General features: G+C 43.1%; 1 protein-coding gene across 1 annotated transcript; it reads right to left on the bottom strand.

The window, feature by feature from the left end:
• Nucleotides 1–4,637: 4,637 nt before the first annotated feature.
• On the bottom strand, nucleotides 4,638–19,108 carry chrnb3a (cholinergic receptor nicotinic beta 3 subunit a). Its single transcript, XM_037114744.1, has 8 exons — nucleotides 17,428–19,108; nucleotides 11,513–11,664; nucleotides 9,647–9,691; nucleotides 8,041–8,150; nucleotides 7,398–7,911; nucleotides 6,072–6,262; nucleotides 5,419–5,632; nucleotides 4,638–5,169 (listed from the first exon to the last, which is right to left on the bottom strand). The coding sequence occupies exons 1-8, from the start codon at nucleotides 17,486–17,488 to the stop codon at nucleotides 5,038–5,040; spliced, it is 1,419 nt and encodes a 472-aa protein (XP_036970639.1). The 5' UTR covers nucleotides 17,489–19,108; the 3' UTR covers nucleotides 4,638–5,037.
• Nucleotides 19,109–23,064: the final 3,956 nt, after the last annotated feature.

The following is a 23,064-nucleotide window of genomic DNA, read 5'->3' as shown; positions in this document are numbered from 1 at the left end:
TACACAGGTCTTGTGCGCTGCACCGTAGACTTGTCCTCAAATCCACAGCCGTCACCACAGTCAGTGTGCCTCTTTAACTGTCCCACAGGAGCCAGTGCCTCTTCAGGATCCTCTTCTTCTGCCTCTCTGGCTTCTCCATACATGTCCTCGCCTCCCTTTCTCTGGCTTGAGTCAGCAACATAAACAAAGAGACATTAACCTACTAACACATGTTGCAACATTCACACTGCTGACTGTCTTCTCAGGTGATGTTAGAGGTAAAGGTCACGTTGGCAGGATAGTCTCTCTTGAAAAGGCAGGATCACACCTTCAGGAGGGGAAGTCGAGGTGAGTAACAGAGCCTGTTCTGCAGCACCTACGCTGACCTTTTCACAACGCCATAGTGCTTCTGGCTGTCTGAGTCATGTAGTCAGGAAGTGACAAGGGCCACACAAGCACACACATTTTGTATATGTGACGGTATAAAGGATAACACAGGTGTGATACTGCCATCTTATTGCTTTAGTTCCTGGCACTTCCATCAGTAATTGGATTCCTGATCAGCACTCTCCTCGAGCTGCTTGCAGCCACAGAGGCAGGACCCTACCCTGTAATTCTCCTAAGATGTACAACCTGGACCTGCTTCATTAACAATGTATGTGAGACTGACCTTGTGGAGAATGTGTTTCGGTCTTTCCGTCCAGATGAGCTTCAGTCCACAGCAGCGATAACAGATGTGAAGCAGAAAATTGAGTCTTTCCATATACCTTGAAATTCCCCAGAGTTCCACTTGTGATCACCGTTTCAATCTTGTCTTGTTTACTGCCGCTGGAGCTGTACATTAGTGTCACAGAAAATAAAGCATGCACTTCCCCAGTCAATACCAAACAGAGGCAAAACTGTACACTCTCTGAATGTTTTCCAGCGTGAGGGCTTTATTGTGTACTTCGAGCCTGTGTGTCTGTCAAGCAATGCCATGATTTTAAATCACTGAAGCTGACACGTGAATGCAGGTCAGGCTGATTCAGGTCGTATAGGATTGAGGTTAGTGAAGAATGTTCTCTCAGATGGATCAAATTGCCCTATGGCACGAGGTAAATACTACAACTGAGCAGAAATCTATATGAAAATGAAAATAATGTCTGTGGACTCAGTGCAGCATATAACTGGATCAGGCCCCTAGATGTACAGTATATATGCAGTTCATATTACATCTAATAACTACTTGCTGGTTTTATTATATGCCACGCTAGCGGCTCTAGGGATAATAATGTTGTTCCAGCACTGTGAACAGGACTGAATTATCTTGACAACTACAAGAAGGATTGTGAGAACAGTTTGTACAGAAATCCATGGTCCCCAGAGGATGAATCCTGACGAGGTTTCTGGTTTTGAAGCTAAAAGTCTCAACAATAATTGGATAGATTGCCACGAAAAATACGTACAGACATCCATGTTGCCTTCAGGATGAACTGTTAGACTGAAGTTACATTTTAAATTTACCCCGATGCTTTTGTTGCGAATGTTGCTAACACTCTCGGTAAAGAAAGTGTGTTATTATGACTATTGTTAGCATGCTAGCACAGTGCTAAGCCGCAATCGGCTCTTGAGCTGCTAAGCTAAAGGTGTTAGCACGCACCCCATCTGGACATGCTCCACGACACGTTACGGGTGTAAGTAGCATCTTCCCTTATCAATTTGAAATCGCTTGGATATGGAGACTTAATTATGTTTGATGTGCTGGATGAAGCCATTTTTTTAATTTATTTATTTATTTTTTTCTGTTGTATATTCACGTTTTAAAACAAGTCCTCATCTGCTTTGGTTGTTCAGAAGGATGCTGCCATGACATTTTGGAACATCAGAAATGTTTTTTGGACTTAAAAACTTCACCAGACTTTCTCGTGACATGAAATCGATAAAAGATAATGACAGAGATGATGAGTTTTTACTTGTTGGTGAACAAGTGCAGCACTCTTTAATAGAATACTATATTATTATACATATTAAAAAGCTGCTATGATGTTTTCTTTTTATTGAAATCAGAATTTAATAACGATATTCTTATTCTGGTTTTATGTGAACTTTTGGTAGCAACTCTATTAAGTTTAATATAGATTTTTTTTTTTGCTCTCTTTTTTTCTTTTTTTTCAATTTAGCAGTATTAAATTATGAATTTTCCACAGAGAACACAAGTACAAGAAATATGTTTTTGGTGGAAAGAGGATTTCCCTTCCAAATATTTTCCTAGTCTTACATCTGGTCACAGATTTTTCTCCGTCCAAAGACCTAAAAGCTTATTTATATAAGCCCAGTCCTGAGGGGTTCACACCGTGCTCTGTCGCTGTCCGTCAGCGTCACACACACACACACACACACACACACACACACACACACACACACACACACACTGCACCCTCCTCCTGCACTCTCATTCTGTCTGACCTGAACATGCAGACATATGGACAAACACGCACACACACCACACACACCTGTCTGCCTGAGTCAGATCTGTGGCTGTGAATAATAGAAGACCGGGCTGAGGTCAGACTGTTCAAGTGCAGGGGAAACATGGGGAGAGGCTTTCACTTAAGCATGCCAGCCATTTTTAATAAGTCAGAGAACAAACTCATGTCTGTGAAAAAAACTAGGCCAAAGCGCAAAACGCTATGATATCACCAGGGACAGCCACTTGTAACAATGTTTGCTGGGTGACAAAAGACTGAAGGCCTGAAGGTTACAGCAGCTAATAACAGGGGAAGTATGGAGAGTGAACTCAGCCAGCCGGGCAAACAAGTGCAGGGGATTGTATGAACCACAGTCTCCTCTTGTAATCACTGCTGAGGAAGTGCCCTTGAGCAACTCAGGGAATCTTGAGTCAAGCTGATCGGCACAGTAAAGGCACAGTAATGGTATTATAATGCTCTATGACCTTGAATCAACAAACATCGGATATTATCAGCTTCAGAGAGACATTATCTGTCAAATTGAATCTCATCGCACAGGTTGAAACTCCACTGTTTCCTTCTCCTGAATGGCTGCATTGTAGATTAGCAGTGTGAGGAGATGGTCACAAATTGTCTAATTATCTGACTTATTAACAGATCATCAGTCCCTGTCTGGTTAATTGTTTACTTGTGTGCTCATATGTCTGATTTGATATTGTTTTTAATCACACCACTATTTCTGTGAAGCAACTAATGAAGCAGGAGCAGCATTTCTTGTGGCAAAAATGATGTTTGCTGCCATTTAGTGGTGATGCTCTGGCATTACAGCCATCAACACAACCTAAGTGGTCTACTCTTGCCCAGGGTTAAACTCAACGCATACGTTTATCCTTGGAGGCCCAAAACTGAAAATTGAGGGTGGGCAACAGGCCAAAAGCAAACATCATTGTGTCGTATTGTGAAGATGCAAAATGGTACAAAGATCCCAAGTATACTTAATTGACTGACTTGCTGTGCAAAGTGTAACTCTGCCATGCTCAGATTATGAAAAATACTTAATGAGAAGGGATGTGCATAATGAAGGGGATTTTCACCTCACAAATAATCATCATATTTTTAAAAATATTCTTATTCACAGTTATTTTTCTTGGGCCAAATTGAACCTTCCAACTTAGGTCTGTAGGCAGAGCAGCTTTGCTCCGGTCTGTAGCTCAGTGTTTCTCAGAGTGTGGGTTGTGGTCTGTGGTGGGTTGTGACAGTTTACAATAAATTAACAAACTTTATGAATGTTCAGGATATTTTCAAATCAGGTTTGAATGGCCAAAAGATATTTAGAATTACATATTTACAATCAATACATGTTTTGATCTATTTTAATCCGTGGTTGTGTTTAAGTCACATCAATATGTATGCAACCATAACCCTGCAGCCAACAGTGCACACCAGCATGTAGGCTGTCTCATACTGCGTCAAATTAAATGTTTGGGTTGGACTCAAATGATTTTTCCATTTTAAAATCGAAGTATAGGAGTGGCTGCTGTAGCTCATAGCTCTTGTTCTCAGGAAAAGGGCCAGATTAACCCTTTAGGGACCCCAGAGAGTGCAAAAATTAAGATCCTATTGACCTTGTTTCTGTGATCTCATTGTGCTCACTTAGTGATTAGCAAGTAGTGAATTTAATCAGGAATATGCACAAACACTGTCTTCTACAAAACGGGCCCATGGCCACCTTCAAGGTGCAATGTGTTAGAATTTAAGTTGAAAATATCCATAAATGTACTTTAATTATCAACAGAGCATGAAGAAAATTATGTTTAGTGTGTTTCAGAAGTTAGCATACTAACCAGCTAGCCCTAGCCTGTGTAACACCAACAGTCCTCTCGTCACTGAGCTCCTAGTCCACGTCTCTAGCTGTGGTTAGCTGTAGTTAGAAGTCACTCTGGTGATTTGCTGCCCCTATTTGTTTTGTTGTTGCCACATATTGAACCTTTAAGGACCCTATTACTTCACATTCTGATGCTTTCGTGGCGCAGGCGATATTACCAAACTAATTTGCAGTTAATCAAATTAACACAATGAAATTGCTATCTGTAAACCTGCAGTCCTCTGCTTCTTTGAGAGTCTCTGGGCCCCAGGGTGGTTTCCTCCTTTTTGTCTCGAACAGAGTCTCAAAAACAGGACTGAAAAATGTATTTCGTACATCAGATTTATTTTATTTATCGTCATAATTACAGCACTGACAGTAGAGAACAGATGGCTTGACAAAACATGGTGCATGTGACACACAGAACTCATTATTCATTGTGCCTGTTGTGTGCATGTATAATTACAAAGTTAAAGTTACACAAACATGGATATTCAAATCATACACGCTACTATAACCTGCTTATTGCTCGCACTCCTCTGCACTGCTGTGCATGCACATGAATGACAGGTTGCATCTCAAACATTACAGTTTCCAGTAGTCATTACAGGCTGCAGGTGTAGACCAAACTGTAGGGAGGTAAAAGTTTGATTCTGCAGTAGAAATATACAGTGTTATCAATAAATCATAGTTGAAGACATACTAGAAAACAAGACTGTGCCGTTGGAGAGTATATGTGTGTGTTCGTCAAGGTGTGCTGAGGTACATCTGCAGAGCCGGGGTGAAGATTAAGACAGTTCCCAGTATTGACACCGTGAGGAAGGCCCACAGGAAAATCCTGTCCAGCACCTGAGCCACGAACTTCCAGTCTTGAACAACCTGAGTGAGGCAGAGAGGGACAGACAGGGACAGAAACAAAAGAGAAAGGTGCACCGGTGAGAATCAGCCTTGAGCGCTTCTGTCACATAACATGTGATAACATCCCTCGTTCAGAGCTCCAGATCTTCTTTGTGTCCCTATTAAAGCAGTTACAGTGCATATGAGACAAAAATGTAAAAAGAGAATGTAATACACAGGCATGCAAAGACTTTCATCCCACGCCTTCTCTCAGGCGGCCCGCCCCCACACCTCTCGTATGAAGTGCTCCTTTTTGATGTGACGGCTGATGTAGCGGACTGAGTTTGTGGCTTTCTCCAGCATGGCCAGCCAGGCTTGGCTCTCGTCCTCCTTCCCTGCGAGGGGGCCTCTCTGCTGGCCACTGTAGCCGGGAACCCCCCTCCTCCCCACACCTTTACGGGTCTTCAGCTCTGGGCTGCGCATCTCCATATCTGGAAAGTGGTATCTGAGGATAATAGATGCTCACTGTTTAACACATGTTTTGCTAAGTCTTTTATAAACTGGCAGATTTTAGAGGAATAGTTTGATATTTTGGGATATATTCTTATTTGCTTTTATGCGATTTAGACAAGAAGATCAATATTACTCTGATGGCTGGACACTAAATATGAAGCAACCACCAGGAGATGGTTAGCATAGACTAGCATACATTAGCATTGCTGACAACAGCAAGTGTAAAGCCATCAATTCAACATTTAACAAGTATTACATATCAGACTATTTCTTGGCCAGGATCAGTTACTTCCAGCTACTTGCCTGGCAACAGCCTAGCTAGCTGGCTAGCTTTTTATTGCTAATCTAATCTTCTCCTCTACCTCTCACAAAAGAGCAAAGAAGCCTTTTCCCCAAAGTGTCGAACCATTCCTTTAACCATAGCTGATCACCTGTCAGTGTGTCCCCTCATACACAGCAGTCTGGGCAGTCTCTGAAGGAAGAGGCTCTTTACCCAGGGGGCCATGGGGTGGTAAGTAGCAGAGGAACGGTGGTGGACATTAATGACAAAGACGGTAACAATGATGGAGAAAGTGACAAAGATCATGATGAAGAGCAGGTATTCTCCGATCAGCGGGATCACCTGGAGACAGAAATGTAATGTTGAGAATTTATTAAGCGAAATTATGTGATTTAGCACTTCAAAAATGAAAAAAACCAAAAAAAAAAACAACACAATGACTGCTTCTTAAAGGGGCACTCCAACCAGTTCAGGTTGCCCTTCTCATAGGAGTACTCGGCCTGTGGGAACATTTTTATGAAGTCTTCTGTGACACTGGAGAGAACTTTCTAAAGCTTGAAAAACACAATCCTAAGTATTAGTGGTAATGATATTGCCATAACAAGATGGTAATTTTCATTCCTAGAGCAAGTACGATGTATCATTAATTGATGAAGAATTAGGTGTGGCTTTAATGAGTCAGTACTACTCACAATGTTATTTTTGCCTAGCCCACTTAGCTAATGCCTCTAAAGCCTTGAAAGTGCTGTCGCTGGGACAGTTATCATGAAACTTTGTTACTTACGCTGAGCACCAGAAGTATCACACAAACTTATTGATAACATTCTGAGAATGACGCCGTTGCATGCTGATGTGGTCGTATTCACCAGATTCTTAGTTTCGCCCCTTAGCCCCCCCCCCCCACTTAATGAAAAGTTAGGGTACTAGCAAAATGATTTGAAAATCATCCAGTGGAGACCTTGAATAACTGCAGGAAAAGTTTCCATCAGCAAGAGGGGATCCATTAATACTTGTTGAGGTATTTTACTGTGAACCACTTTGTGTAGGCACTAGAGAAGAAGCTTCATTAGTCTTCATTAGTCTTCATTAGGAGTTTTTACATTGAATTGTGTTAGATACTTCTACATAAAGTAAAAAAAAATCATATGGAGTGTATGCGAATATGGAATAGTATGTATATAGTAAAGGGAAAGGTATTTTGTTTTTTTGTGTCATGTTAGGCTCTTACTGTAGAGTTCTGTGTATACCTGAGATGTATCTGAAGTCGACAGCTCGTTAATTGAGTTGACATGCAGTTTAAGCTGCAGGTAATTGAGAGGGCTGTGGCTGTGATATGTGCTAATTAGGACATGCTGCAATTAAGATTACAATCATGATAACCAAACAAAAAAAAAAGCTGGATGGATGTAAAAATACATCCCAGTAGAAACCTCGAAGTGAACACAGGGTTTGATGTAAACTCCCCCAGGAAACAAACCTTTGAGGACGAAGGGATGATTTCTTCTATGACCAGGAGGAACACAGTGAGCGACACCAGCACTGATGTGGAAAGTGACAGCTTCTCTCCTTCATCGGATGGCAAATAAAACACCAGCACGGTCAGAAAGGAGAGGCCGAGGCATGGGATGATGAGGAACAGGGTGTAGAACAAGGGGAGTCTCTTGAGGATGAAGGAGTAGGTGACAAACGGGTACCAGTACACCCCGTCCCTCCTGCTGCCCTTCACTCCTGTGGCATTGAGGATCTCCCACTCTCCATTATCAAAGAAGTCCTTACGGTCCACGTAGTGATCCACCAGGACCAGGTCGACCATGTTTCCATCGTAGGTCCAGGAGCCGAACTTCATGGAGCAGTTCTGTCGGTCGAAGGGGAAGAAGGTGACGTCCATGGTGCAGGAGGACTTGTAGCTGGCGGGCGGAGTCCATGTTATGGTGCCATCCCAGCGCACAATGGCTTTTGTCATCAGGGAACCCTCAAAACGGCCGTCCGCACTGGGAGAAGAGAAGGATGATGAAAAGGTCATAAAGACCAGTGAGTGAGAGGTGTGAAATATGCAGCAGAGTTAACAAGCACGGCCTCGCAATGTGCCGCTGATGTGTGCAGAGTGCTGTGTAACTCACTTCTCATACAGGACGATGTCAGGCAGCCATATCGTCTCCGAAGGCACTCTGATGGAGGTAATGCCTCCATAGTCATCTGGGTTCCACTTCAGCTTCACATCAACCCACTCCTTTAAATAAATAACAATGCATGATAACTTATACAATCTGATACATTAAGCCGACACTTTAGGCCGCTGTATAAAAGCCTTCAGCTGCAGCTTCTGCATTTCAGCACCATGGACAGCACCCGACAGCTGACTGCACAAAGGCAATGCAAACAGTCCCGACTTTGTTGCTTTGTCCATGTCCATATTTTTGTGCCTTTGATTCCATATAATCTCCTTTAACCTTCAAGATGTATTGATTAATATGTGAAATTCTTTATTTTCACAGAACGGGTTTCAATTTTGATGTTGTCTTCACTGAAAATGAGCAATAAATCACAGTCACCAAGGTTCTCAGTGACATGTTGGAGGAACAGATAAGATCAGCTCTCAAGTTATTACATGATGATCACACATATGATCTAACCTGAGCAGGCGAGCCAATCAGAGACAAGGATTTACCCTTTATCTACCAGATTTTCTTTTCATTTTCCGATCCTTTGAATGTACTCATGATATATTGGTCTGCGAAGTAATTTTGCTATTTCTGCTAACCAACGTTATTTGTCTAAAATGTTTCATTTCTTCAACTAACATGTGAAATTAACAATAATCTAATACATTTATAATTAAGTAATGGGGATTATTAAATAAGGTTATATAGCAGAGGTAGAATAGAACAACAAAGTGAACCCAAAGATGGCACCCATTCAGTCCAAGGAGATTTGCTCGCCTGATTTACTTCCTGGTTACGAGGCCCGATTAATATACGCAGTGGTGTTTCTCCCGCTCTCACGAGTTCCCACTCAGCCCTTGGATTTTACGTTTAATATACTTATTAACAGTGTGAAGACTTTAAATACTTATACAATTACTTTTCTCAGCAGGGGGAGAGTTTCACAAAAACAGACAAAACATAATAAAACGAGTCATAAGTGACCTTGCTTGCAGTTCGAATCGTCCTGTCAACGGTTTTGACTGTTTTGAGCCGCAAGATATTTTTTTTGCTGCGATACAGCAAGAATTGCATTGAGAGGGAGCCAAACAAACGCAAATAGTAGGTGAAAACTATCCAAAAATACATGTTCTTATTGCCTCAAATATGAATCATAACGATCACTGATATATTTTACAATCACTAGAAAATATGCTTGGAACCTGTGTGTTCACTGTGTTTCTACACTGCGGTCATCTAGCATTGAACGTAACTCTAAAACCATACTTTCAGCAGATAAATAAGTCCACATTGTCTTTATATTGAATTGAATAAAACCTGTGTGTATTTTAAGAGTTCAGTATAGATTTGTAAGCTCCACTTGAATACAGTAATACACCACAACGCGTGACACTGAACATTTTATTCGGGCCACAGAAGCAAATTGCAGCTGACAAATCAAACTGTGTTAACATGAGCAGATCTCCGATTCAGTGGTGAAGCGCTTGAAGAGTTCACAGATATGACAACAGCACCTCACAGTTTAAAGATCCAGTATCTGTAACATAGAGACATCAACTGTTACCTGCCAGAGCCAGACGTTTGTAGTCATCAGCTGGTTCTTTTCATCCTGCAGGAAGACAGAGGAGAGGTTTTGTTCACCATTCACACATCTTAGCAGGGCTTACTGTGAACAATAAGAGCTGCTAATGAGGTGGTAAGGAGCAAACCGTGAGACAAAAAAAAAAAAAAAAAAATGAGTGAGATTAGAGAAAGTACTTAAACCTGGTGAGAAAGGAAATGCTTGTTTCAAGGTGGTTTGATTGCTTCCGTTGCCTGCCACCAAGAAAGCACAGTGGAACATCTCGGGGGTTAAGTGCCTTGTTTCAGGGTACATCTTTACCATTTAATGAGCGAGAGATGGTACTGTTGGCAGCGCTAACAAAGGCAGATCTGCCTCATTTGCCGAATGCAAGTATCGATGTATCGTGGAGCGTCGAGCGTGGAGGGCGGGTGAAAGAAGGTGTGAGCAGTAATGAGTTTGTGGAAGCCGGAGTTTCTGTGCAGGAGGGAGCCTTAACGGGAAGCAAAACCAGAGAAAAGAGAAAAATCTATGGCATGGATTTTGCAGTTTGTAGCTTTTATTTTTTTTGAGAGGCGCTGAGGAAAAACCTGATCGCATACCCATCCGGAGCAGAAATTGAGTTGAGAGTAGGTGGTTTATTCAGAACTCCACAAGATGGCACTCTAAATCTAAATGTTATTTCAGTAGGAACATCAGATGCTGATGTAGTCAAAACGTGGCTCTCTGTGGAATTGTGGAAGCAACTTTGTGTGTGTGTGTGTGTCCTTGCGTAAATAATAAATGTGACGTGGTTCCTCTCAGCCTGATGGCCTCATTACTTCCCCTGCTGCTGTGAAAGACCACTTTGGACCTCTCCTTTCACCTTCCTCCCCCCCCCCTCAACTTTTCGTTTTCTCTTCCTGCCTCTTTAAATCCCTCGGCCCTTCACCTTCCTCCTTGTTTATCCTGACACTGCTGTCCTCGGCGTAGCTTCTGTGCTGCAGTTCCTCTGTTGAACTCCCTCAATAGTCGCCCATTTCCATCTGTTACTCTCTATGTTTGCGCATGCGTTCTTCTGCTTTGCTTATCTTTTATTATGTCTTCCTGAGATTGAATAAAGACCTTCCGCCTCATCCTAAAACAGATAACGAGTCAACTCTGAACGCAAAAAATCTCATTGACTTCTTTCCGCTCCCTCATGCATCGCTTCGATGGTGAGTTCAATTTTCCTCCCCTCCTTCTTCCTTTCCTCTCTTACTTTCCTCCCTCTGATCCTCAGAAGACACTAACAGGATTTTATTAACCATGTTACGTAAGGCTATTTTAATTTCTGCAGAGAGCTTCCTTAACAGGTACACACAGTTAAGGACTGCGAACAGGGTTTGTCTCCTGGAAGCTTTACAGCCTCTATGTCTGGTTTGCTCAAGGGCGCTCAGGAACTCCAGAGACACTTAGAAGTAAATTCACCTGTATCATATTAATATAATACATAATGTATGGCAAGGAGAGAGACAGAGCTAACAATCAGGATACCAAGTAATGTCCTCAGCATTCTTTTTGTTTTTGTTTTTCTACATGGTGAATTTATGGGCTTTGGCAACATCTCGTTGCTGACTGACCTTTCAAAGGCCAGACTGATTCTATTGATTTCCCTTCAGCTGCTCTCCCTCTGTCAACGTAACTAAAAATGCAGAGTGAGCTCGTCAGCCGCATACCAATGAGATGCAGGTGTTCCAATCCAAATCTGGAGAATAACGTCCATATCTGTGCTCTTTTCATATCAATCTGAGGTCCTCCCATCTGACGCAGGGAGACGATGACCGTGGAGTTCAATACAAAGAAGATTACTAAGTTGCATTTCACAAATGCTGCGCCTTGTTTCCTCACCACGTCAACCAGCTGCGAGATCTTGAGCCCAAAGCGCACAGTGATGGTGTCGTTGGCGTGCTGGACGGGCCGCACCCACTTCTGGTAACCCTTGAACAGGTTCCTCAACAGAGAATCCTCCATCTCAGCCAGCGACACAAAGTCTTCTTGAGCTGAGGGAGCCAGAGAAGAGAAAAGTGATGAAGACAGAAGACAGAGGAAGTACGAAGGGTTTGCCAGAGCACAGCTGTGGATGTGAAATAAATGAGTTAGTCGATTATCAGTTAGCTTATATGTTTTGTCAGCAATCATGATAGTTGATGAATTAATTTCTGATAAAGGGGAAAAATGTGTGTCTGCCCACAAGACGTTTAAGCCTTGTTTTGCAGTCGTCTGCCAGAAGCTGGAACAGATATTCCTCTCTTTCAATCAATGCAACTGTCTACACAGCTGTTGTGCTGTATTTTCTTCCATTTCACATGTGTAACAACAGTGATTATGTTTTGGATTTGTTGGGTGAGTGCTGTCAAAACACAGGTGGCCTACACACAATGAAGTACCACATGAATGAGTCTTGGCAGCCTGGAAATTGGTATTCTAATTATCCACTTCCTGTTTTCTTGTCTCAAATCAATCGTTTCTTATTATTTAATGTGTTTCCAGGGAGACGCCTTAAATAAGGCTGTTGATAACAGCAAGCTTATGTCATTTTCACATTTTCTTCAATGAAAAAAATGACACCAGTAAGTGCCACAAGTCCGTTCTTATAAACTTTTAGCTCCTAACTATTCTAACTCTACAACTTGTAGATCAGTTTGTAGGGAAGAGTGTAGAGTATAGTGTGGTGGGAAGCTTCATGGTGGTGGGTGGAGGTGGTGGATGTCATCTTTACCATGTTCCACATTTTAAGTTAAGCGTGTCAGCAAGCTTTCATTCGTTGATTAGCACTAAAAACAACGTACAGCTGATGAGGCTCAAAAAGGTCACGAGGGTTCATCTGTGCATAAATATCTGGATCCATCTACTGATTTTTGAGTGGACCGACTGATTGACATGCCTGGAGTCATGCTGCTATAATCTGGATAAACAGATGGATGAGACAAGCAATTTGAGGGAGCTACCTCAACACTCTGGGTGATTGTGATGGGATTTTTTTTTTTCTTTTTTCAGACATTTTATAAAGTAAATTACTTGATTTAAAAAAAACAAAACAAATTTGAATAAAATAGTAATATGTAACTTCCATGTGCACAGACAGATGTAGATGTGTACATACACGTCACTCTCTTTCAAGATCATGCAAAGACAACGTGATACATGAACAAAGTGAACCACCTCTCAAGAGTCTCAACAGCAAGTGGAAAGAAAAATTAAGTCAAGGCCTAAGAGTCACATACACACACACACACACACACACAAATACCGTCAGCCCTGGACTGACAGCTGGCCATGGCCAAGCGAATGCATCTAAGCTCCCAAGGCTGACAAAATGATCATGCTGACATGATCACCTCAGACAGAACAATTGCCAGGGGAGACGAGCTGAGCTCAGAGCGCTTTGTGCAGCCAGGCACAAGACATAATAGTCAGTTAAAGAGTGACGCTCACACTGAGCAGGAGACAGTGCAGTGAAGGAGCAGGGCTTTCACTCCACCAGCCGTGGTTCAAATGCAGACAGCTGGGAGATATCAGGTCTCTTTGGTAGACAATTACAGTAAACACACTCTGATGTTTTACGGTTGCAGAAAAAAAAAAAACATTATGGTTTGTAATTCAGTTTGGGTTCAGTTGAAAATACACAATGGACAGAGGGACATGTTGTATTTAGTAAGAACGGATGTTTTAGTCTTGTAGTCAGACAGTTCGGAGACTTAAAGTTTGCATACTTGATTGTACTGACAGCCCGGGTGCTCACCAAGAGCTATGTGTCCCCTCGAGTTGTCCTCAAGTGAGACACTGAACCTCCTCCCTGTTTCACTTTGTAACTCAGCCTAAAAGATGACAGCAGCATTTGCTGGACGCTCAGAGCATTTAGTGGTGTTTTTGTACTTGATCAGCATGACGGAGACTCCCACTGTACTTTAGTGGCTCTATCGGCTCTGAGTTGTTTGGCACCGCCGACAGTGGCCTCGCAGAGGCCGAGGCTGATAGACAGGGAAGAGAAGTTCAAATCAACAGCCACTCAAACAAGAGGGATGCAGCAGAGGAATGGAGAGAGCTGATAAGGAAAGAGTGAGACAGAGTGACCCGGAGCAATTCCCGGCGGCGTCTGAGAGAGACAGAGCGAGGGGGCAGGGTAGAGGTTGGTGCAGAAGGAGAAGTTAACTGGGGCAAGGAGAATGAGAGCAGACAGCAAAACAGATAGAGAGGAGAAAGCAGATTCCCATTTCAACTCTTTTAAACAAGGCTCTACAGTGTGCAAACCTTCTTATCTGACATGCCACACATATTACTCTTGTGTATTGTGCTATTGTAGTTTAGAGAGAGAGGAGATTTTCTCTGCAACATCACAGCAGCACCACATACGAATATGTCTATATAGTGTATAGTCTATAGAATATGTGTCCAATAAGAAGTCCATAATAAATAGTCCCTAAAAATGATTCAGTGCTGAAAACATTTAAGCTATTGTACTTGACAGTAATTGTACTGTAGTCAGGTAGTATTTTGGTGGGGTGGGGTGAGGGAGTGTCCTGTGTTCAGCAGTGCATCCACAGCTCTGGGAATGAAAAAAGATGTAAAGCAGTGTGTGAGGATGCTTTCTATAGTGCAGCTGTAGAAGTGTGCAAACAGTTTTAGGTGGGGTTGTTGCACCTCAGGACCCTTAGGAAAAAGAAGGGCCTCCTTGACCAGATGAGAGGTGTAAAGTAGGTTCTCAAAGCTGCACAACTGCTCCACATGTCTTAGTCTGTCTCTCGATACTTTCAATATTTCTTACTGCCTGTGTGTTTCAACGAGTAAAACGAGAGAATCAGTCATTTTCTACAACAGCTGGGCAACGTAGTTTTAAGCAAATGTTACTCAAACATGAAGGAATTATGAATGGTGTAAAAAAGAAACAATGGAGCTCTGTGGCACAGAGGAGTGAGCTATATCAGACTTTGGATAAGCGGCTTGGTGACGGATTAATTCATTTCTGGTTTGGGTTTTATTTATAGTGTCTCCTATGTAGAAAATCCACACTGTCTACATTTCATTGTGAGAAACTGTCGACATTTTTCGGGTGTGTGACACAAATAAGTACATTTCCTGTCTTCTGCCTCCACCTGCTTCCTGTTGGGCGTGCTGAAAACTGAGGTTTAAAGCAGGCGGCGTGTTCGCACTCAGACAGATTACTTCCCATTGCATCAGAGCCCCTGTAAAGCTCTCACTTTGTACAGGCTTGAAACGGGGAGTCGGCACACTCAGTCAGCTGAATCTTATCTACCATCTCTGCAGGAAGCAACTCTGTCTCAAGATCGTCATCAACAGAAGACGCAGGAGCCCAGCAAGTCGAACACCGCGGGGATGGATTCCTCAAAGAGACCGCGTCCTCCCTCAGACAGGGGCTGACTGAATCTGAGTGTGTCCGCGCGCGTGTGTGGTTGATTGAGCAGAGGTGAAGGGGAGAGTATTGATTAGAACGCACAGTCTGATGGCTGCGGGGGATGGGGTTGACTCTCTGCTGGGAAATTATGATGCATTAGTGCATGCATACACTGTGTGTGTGTGTGTGTATGTGTGTGTGTGTGTTTAACACTTTCCTGATGATTGATATAGACACCAGGGTGACCCAGTGTTCAAACAAACACCCTGCCTCCTTCTCAATCTGAAACACCCCATGGGCTACACAGTGGTATGATCACCTTGTCTCTGCCGCCATCTGTTCTCTACAGAGCCACAGCGGGATGTACCACTGAAAGGGGTAAAGGGATGATAGGGAAACAAAGGGGAATCTGTCTTTCATTTGCACTATAGTGTGTAAAGAAAAAAAAACAGTTCAACTTGTTGTCTTTTCTCCATGCAGCCGTCACTGGATTATGATGAGGTGCGTCCAGGTTGCTGGAATAGAGGAATATTAAATCCAGAATACAGAGAGAAAGACAGCAAGGTTTACCAGCTTGTTTACCCATGATGCAACAAGACAGGTACCTCTAGGGTAGCCAAGACTTTTCACTTTGGTTAACTTCATTAGTCACAATGCCCGTGTGGTTACTGTAGGTGAGCGTGCACGCCAACCCATGTTGGTTTGCACACAGTCACTGGATGCCAAAGACGCTTAACATCACATGACCAGAGGTGACCACATGTGTGCAATATCAGAGTTCTGAGCTGTTTTCCATTGAAGTAACAGAGCGTCAGTACTTGTGGAAACAGGATATGTGAGTCGTCTGGCGTAACAGATTCAGTTGCAGTTGAATTTTTAAGGTCAATGAAATGAAATTCTGTTAAGTTATTTTCAGGTGGCAGCAGATCGGCCACAGATCTGAAACCTGGACAGATAAAATCCAAGTTATCTGACGGATTTTGCAACGGCACAATGATTCACAATTACTGAGAGTGGATACTGCAATTATTCCAAATAGATATTTGATTCATTATGCAGGTTTACACCACAAATAAGTGAAAACATATGGTGTTTTTTTTTGTTTGGGGTTTTTTGCAATTTGGGTGAACAAATGTGTGCATGACGCAGCATGCAAACGAGCCTCTACTGAGCGGCATTAATTAAAGCTTCTTTACAGGAAGATCAGTGTCGGTTTAAAGTGTGATTCCTCTTGAGCTTCGGCGTGGACTGACACTGGGACAGCTAATTGTCCGCTGAGGGCTGAGGCTGAGTGATATGGCCTCAGAACGCTTTCAGGATATTCTCAAGCTATATTGATATGTGATGTTCATATTCACAAAAGTACTTCATAAACACTGAGACTGGGTGACAAAATCGAATATCGAAATATTGTGGAATCCAGCATTCTGTGGGTCTAATGAGCCTTACGCCATATCACAATATAACGATAGCCAAAATCTAATATATCAATGTGATATGGATGTATTGCCCTGCACTACCCAAGGCAGATTACTCATTTCTGGTCAACCTTTCATCTCATCTCTTTCCTTCTCCCTTTTTTGCTCTTTCTCACTAGCACACACACACACACACACACACACACACACACACACACACACACACACACACACACAGCATAAATATACAGCAAGCAAGATTTAGAGCATGTGCTGCCAAGAGCTACTCCATCTTAAGATTAGAGTGGTGTATATGCTTTACACTCAGCTGAATCAACACACACACACACACACACACACACACACACACACACACACACACACACACACACACACACACACACAATATCTCAGTCGTCACTTGTCACAATAACACCTGTGACGCAAAAGATTTACAGTTGCATTATTATGTAAGGGAACTGTTGACTCATTGATGTCCATGTCCTGACTGTCCCATCTCACACTGTCCTCCTGTCGCGCCTCACTCACTCACTCGCTCACTCAGTCGTTCTCCCTCGGTCAGGGATCCCAAGGGGGCGCTGCGCTCCCGTTCTTGAATAAATCATGACCGCGCTCCTCTCACCTGACCCCACCGTGTCGTCCCGCTGCCTCCTCCGCGGGTTGTAGCGCATCTATACATGAATTACGCAACATTATAATTAAAGCTCCATCCTCATTAAGAAGCACCAATTAAGTGTGGTGTGGATGGACGAGGCTGCACCGTGGTGGGATGCTGCGCTTCAACCGCGCAACGAGACCCCAAAATCCTCTCCAGGGTCCGACTGCTCCTGGACCCGGAGTGGGTTTTTGCGTCCGTGCCGTTGCGGACAGACGGGACGCTTTCCAGTCAGGTCAACAGCCTCAACTGTTTAAAGACCAACAGACTCAACTGTTTAAAGACCGAATAGTGTGTTTTCTGTTTTTTTTCTTACCTTGCGTAGTAGCCTTCCCGACAGCCAGGGAGAACCACAAAACCGCAACCGCAAACTTCATGCTCTCTCCGGATCCTCAGCAGCACCGACTGGATGTGTCCACAGCGAGGATCAGCTCATTTTCCTGCCCGCTCCTCACTTCAGCAGCCGAGCGGGACCTCCGGAGCGTCACCGCCGAGGTGTCCGGGCTGAATGATGAAGGACGGACGCGTGTTGGTGGCTTTGTACAACACGATGTGAGGGAACAGACGCAGCTTCGGTCCCTTCAGTCCTGCTTTAATTCCTCCAGTTGTGTCGCCTGCGCCGCTTCCCGTGTGTGTGTGTGTGTGTGTGTGTGTGTGTGTGTGTGTGTGTCCCGGTGCCGAGATGGACGATGCCGGAGCGGAGCCGGTGCTGAGGGCGGGACGGAGGAGGGCTGGCCCGATAGAGGATGGAGAAGATGGAGGGAGGACAGATGCGGTCCACATTCAGAGAGGGATAGATAGATAGATAGATAGATAGATAGATAGATAGATAGATAGATAGATAGATAGATAGAGGTCAAATAAAGGTCTGATAAAGGTCAAAATACAAACTTGGATGAATACACATGGCAATTGTTATTTTATGAAGGCTACACACTATACTACATCTCTCAGTGATGATAACAACAGTCAGTAAGTTCACTCTGGTTATGTGCATTTGGTAGATTTCATTTAGGTGTCAAACGATAAACAACACCTCATATTTAAGTATTTCACAGTAATCTGGATGCTGTTCTAATGCGGGTGATGCAAATGAATCAAGAAGCGAAGAAAGAACTTGCCACATCGACCTAAAACTTCTCGGTGTATATTCAAAGATTAATCTGGCAGCGGGTTAAAAGGCATTTTAAAAGTGTCAGGTGTGTGTCACTTCTGGCTTAGCATCACTGATGGTGTGGAAGAAAGAAGGTGTGGTGGTGTGGTCAGAGGTGGGGAGAACTACGCTCTGTCACAACTGCAGCAAGATGACACGTAACACCGCTGAAGATCAACAGAATGAAGACTTCCTCAGCCACTGTTAAAGATACAATGTGTAACGTATCTGCCTAAAACTGTCTGAAAATAAATGTTTTGTCGAGCGGTGTACTTACGTGATCCCAAATGTTTCCAACGATGCTTGAATCCAGAGGAATCTTTTTTTTTTTTTTTTTTCATTCAAGGTAACGGTGCGCTTCATTTCGTCACCCAGCAATATAACTTCCGTGTACGACAGAGGCTTTAATACATTACCTCGTCCCGTAACATTTCCCCCTCAGTCACATAGATAGATATGTTCATCAGCAGTGGTGGTTGTTGAAAGCAACATTATGTAGAAATTGGCATTTCGTGCAATTTGGCGCCCCCCACAGTTTCCTGACTGCAACACCAGTGTCGTAAATAGAAATCCCTGGTCTGTAACCATTCGTCAGACAAAACTCTTTATGTCATCACAACGTTATATGTTGAAAATGTGTTTCTTGAAGTTAACATGTATGTAAGGCTGTGATCCTACGCGCTCGCTGAAGTTACATGCGGACACCATTCACCCTATTACACTGTACCGTCAAAATGATTCTGAAGCATTTACTTTACATAACTTTGCTTTAACAATGACAACAACCCCTTTTGTTTTGTTGAGGAAGGTTCTCAGTCACCCAGGTCATCACAAGTCTTTTGTTTTGTTTTGATGGAGAGCCCCCTAGTGGCAGATATTATACTCTGTGCGTTTAAACAGTTACTGCATGAGGGAGAATGAGCTTCATGAAGCAAAGTACGTAAATACAGAGCAGAGTCCAGTGTGCAGGAGGCCCTTTCTTGAGTTTTGATTGCAACTGACATGTTTGATTTACAGGTTGATTTATGTAAAATGAAAAAGAAATGGATGGATGGATGGATGGAGTTCCTGGTCATATGGAGAGCCCTAGTTAATGATTTAATTGGGTTCACACAGTTCTTAATCTCTGAGTCTAACATTTACACAAATGAGGTTGGTGTCATCTCAAGTTACAGTGTAGTATTGTTTGTGTTCTAACAGACAGTCTGCGCTGGCTAAGCTTTACACTAAGAAGAGGTGACTTTTTAAAGATAACCACTTTATTTGCCTAACACTGACTAATAAAGCCTGCACTGAAATACCCTTTTGCACTGAATGAGGACTGTGGATTTTTTTTTCGACCTTGCCCATACATAAAGAGTGGAATCTTGGACAAACCAAGCAGACAGTGGACAAAAACTCACAAAAACTCCTTCAGTGTACAAACAAGCATATGAGTATCACTTGAGTATCAGCCTTGAAAAATGTGAGCCCATTCTTTAAATCAGAGACAGAGGCTCTTCACTCTTCGCTCTTAACATTACCGACATCAGTCGTCAACATGACTTCATCAAGGCCCCCGACTCAAGTTATTGCACCAAAGGTCACGTGCAGTAAGGAGCGGGGGATTGCGTGGAACAACAAGGCCGAGCAATTTACTTTACGAGTAACGCTTGGAGATGTCGTGGAGCACTTTAGTTGATGATGAATGGCTTAAGATCATCTTTCGGGAAGCAGTGACCTGTACGTTTCCTCTCAGAAGCCCATCACATTGTTTTATAGGCGGTGAGCCTGCACATTATCATAAATCAGTGGGGAGGGCAATCTGATGCTTCTCTCACTCAGATACACAAATAACGTATAGATGCCACGTCACGCTATGCCATCATCCCTTTACTGTCACAGAGACTATGGCCGAGGCCGTAAGCACAAAGAATGACTCAGGCGCAACTGAATGATGTAAAGAGACCAGAGGGAAAAACAGATCCCAGATGACTGACACGATCCACCCTGCCACACCACATCCAGAGACCGAATCTGATTAGAGCCCATTATGTACGAGTGCATCATGGACCGCGATTAGAGCCTGATTCCAGCGGAGACTGGAGGTGCTCGGGGCTATTATTTCGTGTATGTGTTATTCCAAACCTCTCGCCTTTCGCTGCTAAAAACTAAAGTGGCAAATATGAGCACTTACTGTAGCACTATCTATCTAATTACCTGCTGTACAAGCTGAGCAGATGAGGCAATCTAGTTATCGATCGCACGGAGAGTTTTCCATACTCCAGCACGCATCCCCTCCGGTTCAATTTACCTCTGTTTGGAGTTAATGTAGAAAGAAAATAGGAGCTACATGAATATGGTCAGGCTTCACAACAGGCTCAGCGGATTTATTTCCCTCACATGTGATATAAAATTCATTGTGTGACTGTGTAAAAGACAGAGGATGTGAAGAATGGGAGGGGATTTATGGAAGGGGGGCCGACGTACAAACAAGCCGGACCATCTGACAGCGAGCGGGTCTGAGAGCTCGGATTCATTTGCTTTGTGTCATTTATTCAGGCAATCTAAGAAGCAGTTAGTTGACTCGTAAAGAAGTCACGGCGAGCTCGACAAGGAGATGGACTCCTTCCCCTCCACCCTCCCACCATCCCCCTCTATCTCTGTCTCGTAATTAATTTGGAGCAAACAGCAGCTGGAAGAAGAACTGCGAGGTGAATCACTCTGCACCCACGCGCAAACACAACCAACAAATGCACGGGATTTGACGGCCCATTCATAATCGACATGCACACACCCTGATTTTCCTTTCACACACGCGGGTCACATGCTTGAAAATCTGCCACTTGGCTGAGTGTCGGCTTTGTGTATCTCATTAAATGCTGTCTTACTCAGGCACCTGATCGCAGCTCTGCGATTGCCAAGACTTTGCCCACGGGGGGGAACCCAGCCTATCTGCCTCACACACAAACACACACACAGACAGAGACGCGCACGCACACACACACACACACACACACACACACACACACACACACACACACCTTTCAAGTAGGCACAACCTTCCCACTTATCTAACACCCAAACAAACTCTGCCACTTCTGTGTCAGTGCACACAAACTGGCAGCAGGAGTGCTCCAGAAAGTCTTATTAGTTATCTGGTGCTGGAGGTAAATGGAGATTCTGGATGGTCTTTAAATTGCAGACTACTTCAGTAATTAGTCTCATTCCACTTTCAATCCATGTTAATTAAGAAAATGAGTTCACATTAAGGTCATCAGAGCTGAGGGGAAGTCTGGAGAGCAATCTGTGCTTTAATTATGAGAGAAATGCGAAAAGCCCCATGTTTTCTGACAGAATTGACTCAACTGCTGAGTGTTGTGCAGAAGATAGGAGCTCTTTCTTTATTTCTGTCTTTCTGTCTTTCTGTCTTTCTTTCTTTCTTCTGCCTCACAATAGGATTTATAGAGTAAGTGTACCCCAGAATGAAAATTCAGTTATTGTACTCACCTTCAATGCCTGTGGTCAGCCAGGTGAAATTTAGTGTGTTAGTTAGTTAGTCCACAAAGATAGCTTCACAGCAAAACAGCATTCTGCTTAACAACTGACGTAAATGGGGACTTGTTTTTTAATGTTAAAAAAACCCCAAAACGACTGGAAAAAAACCCCACAAAAAAAACATAAAATGGCTTCAAATAACTTGTCCGGCATAATGCAAATCTCCAGAAGCCCCAAGATCCAGAATATTATTTTGGACTTTGAAACGTTCAACTTTTGGAACAGCACCGAGGTGAGTAGATAATGACCGGATCTTATCTTCAATGTGAACATGTCCTTTTTTTTTTTTTTTCCCCTTCTTTTTTTTTTTTTTTGCTTAACCCTTAATTTTTCCCCAAATTTGAAGGAATCTCAATTTTCTGTCCTTTTGAGGAGGATAAACACACATGAACACAAGCATTGAGAACTTTATTTGTGTGCAAAAAGTTTACTAAAAAGAAGGTTTCTGAGCAACTCACATTAGCAGTAATGGTGGTAAGTAATGGTGGACCACTCCTCAAGCCTTCCTGTTAGGTCGCACTCAGGGATCGACGCCTCTTGCCCGAAAATGAATCTACGGTAATTCTTAAACGTGCCTTCGTCGTAATTATGCTTTTACACAAAAGTTTGACTAATACACACTCACAAATGGTGAGAGTTTCACTTTATGCAACACTTCATGCTGTTGGACTTCTCAGTCAGTGGAATAGCAGCTGCCTTTTTTAGCAATCCCTAACAGACTGAGGCTTACTGCAGGAACATAAGGGTGTGTACACCTGAGTGACCACACACACACACACACACACACAGAGAAAGAGAGAGAGAAAGAGAGAGAAAGAGAGAGAGCGAGGAAAACAAAGTGACAACGCATGCCTCCATGCTCAGTTCAATCTGTTGTTCCCAACACCTTTCAACAGTCAGGCTCCAGTGTGTGCTCGGTGACCTTTTCAATGCAAACAGTGAAAGAAAAAGGAAAACTACAGCTAAAATAGGAGCATTTGCCTGTGGCTGTGTACACATGTGTTCCTGTACATCTATCTTTACGAGGACCAGCTTCTTTTTAAACCCTATGGAGCAAAGAGAGGCGAGGCTGTTTGGGATTCATTTGAATCAAAGGGAAGAGAGAGAAACATGGACACTAAATTTGTTCAGTTGTATGCTAACATCATGCTATCAATCAAGTCATCAAATTAAAAGAAACACTGCTACATTAGCTAGTGGAGCTTTGTAGGCTAACATTAGCAACCCGTGTTCCTACCCTGCCAGTCTGCACTGACATTACAG

The sequence above is a fragment of the Acanthopagrus latus genome, chromosome 1, assembly GCF_904848185.1.
Source record: "Acanthopagrus latus isolate v.2019 chromosome 1, fAcaLat1.1, whole genome shotgun sequence".
Classification (NCBI taxonomy): domain Eukaryota; kingdom Metazoa; phylum Chordata; class Actinopteri; order Spariformes; family Sparidae; genus Acanthopagrus; species Acanthopagrus latus.
The sequence above is the reverse complement of the archived record's forward strand: the minus strand, read 5'-3'. Positions and strand labels throughout refer to the sequence as shown.

Coding starts and splice junctions, on each gene's coding strand:
- chrnb3a (XM_037114744.1), bottom strand. CDS start 17,488: ATGAAGTTTGCGGTTGCGGTTTTGTGGTTCTCCCTGGCTGTCGGGAAG. Junction 8,151..9,646: donor CAAACGTCTGGCTCTGGCAG/GTAACAGTTGAT, acceptor ATTTATTTAAAG/GAGTGGGTTGATGTGAAGCT. Junction 7,912..8,040: donor GACATCGTCCTGTATGAGAA/GTGAGTTACACA, acceptor CTCTTCTCCCAG/TGCGGACGGCCGTTTTGAGG.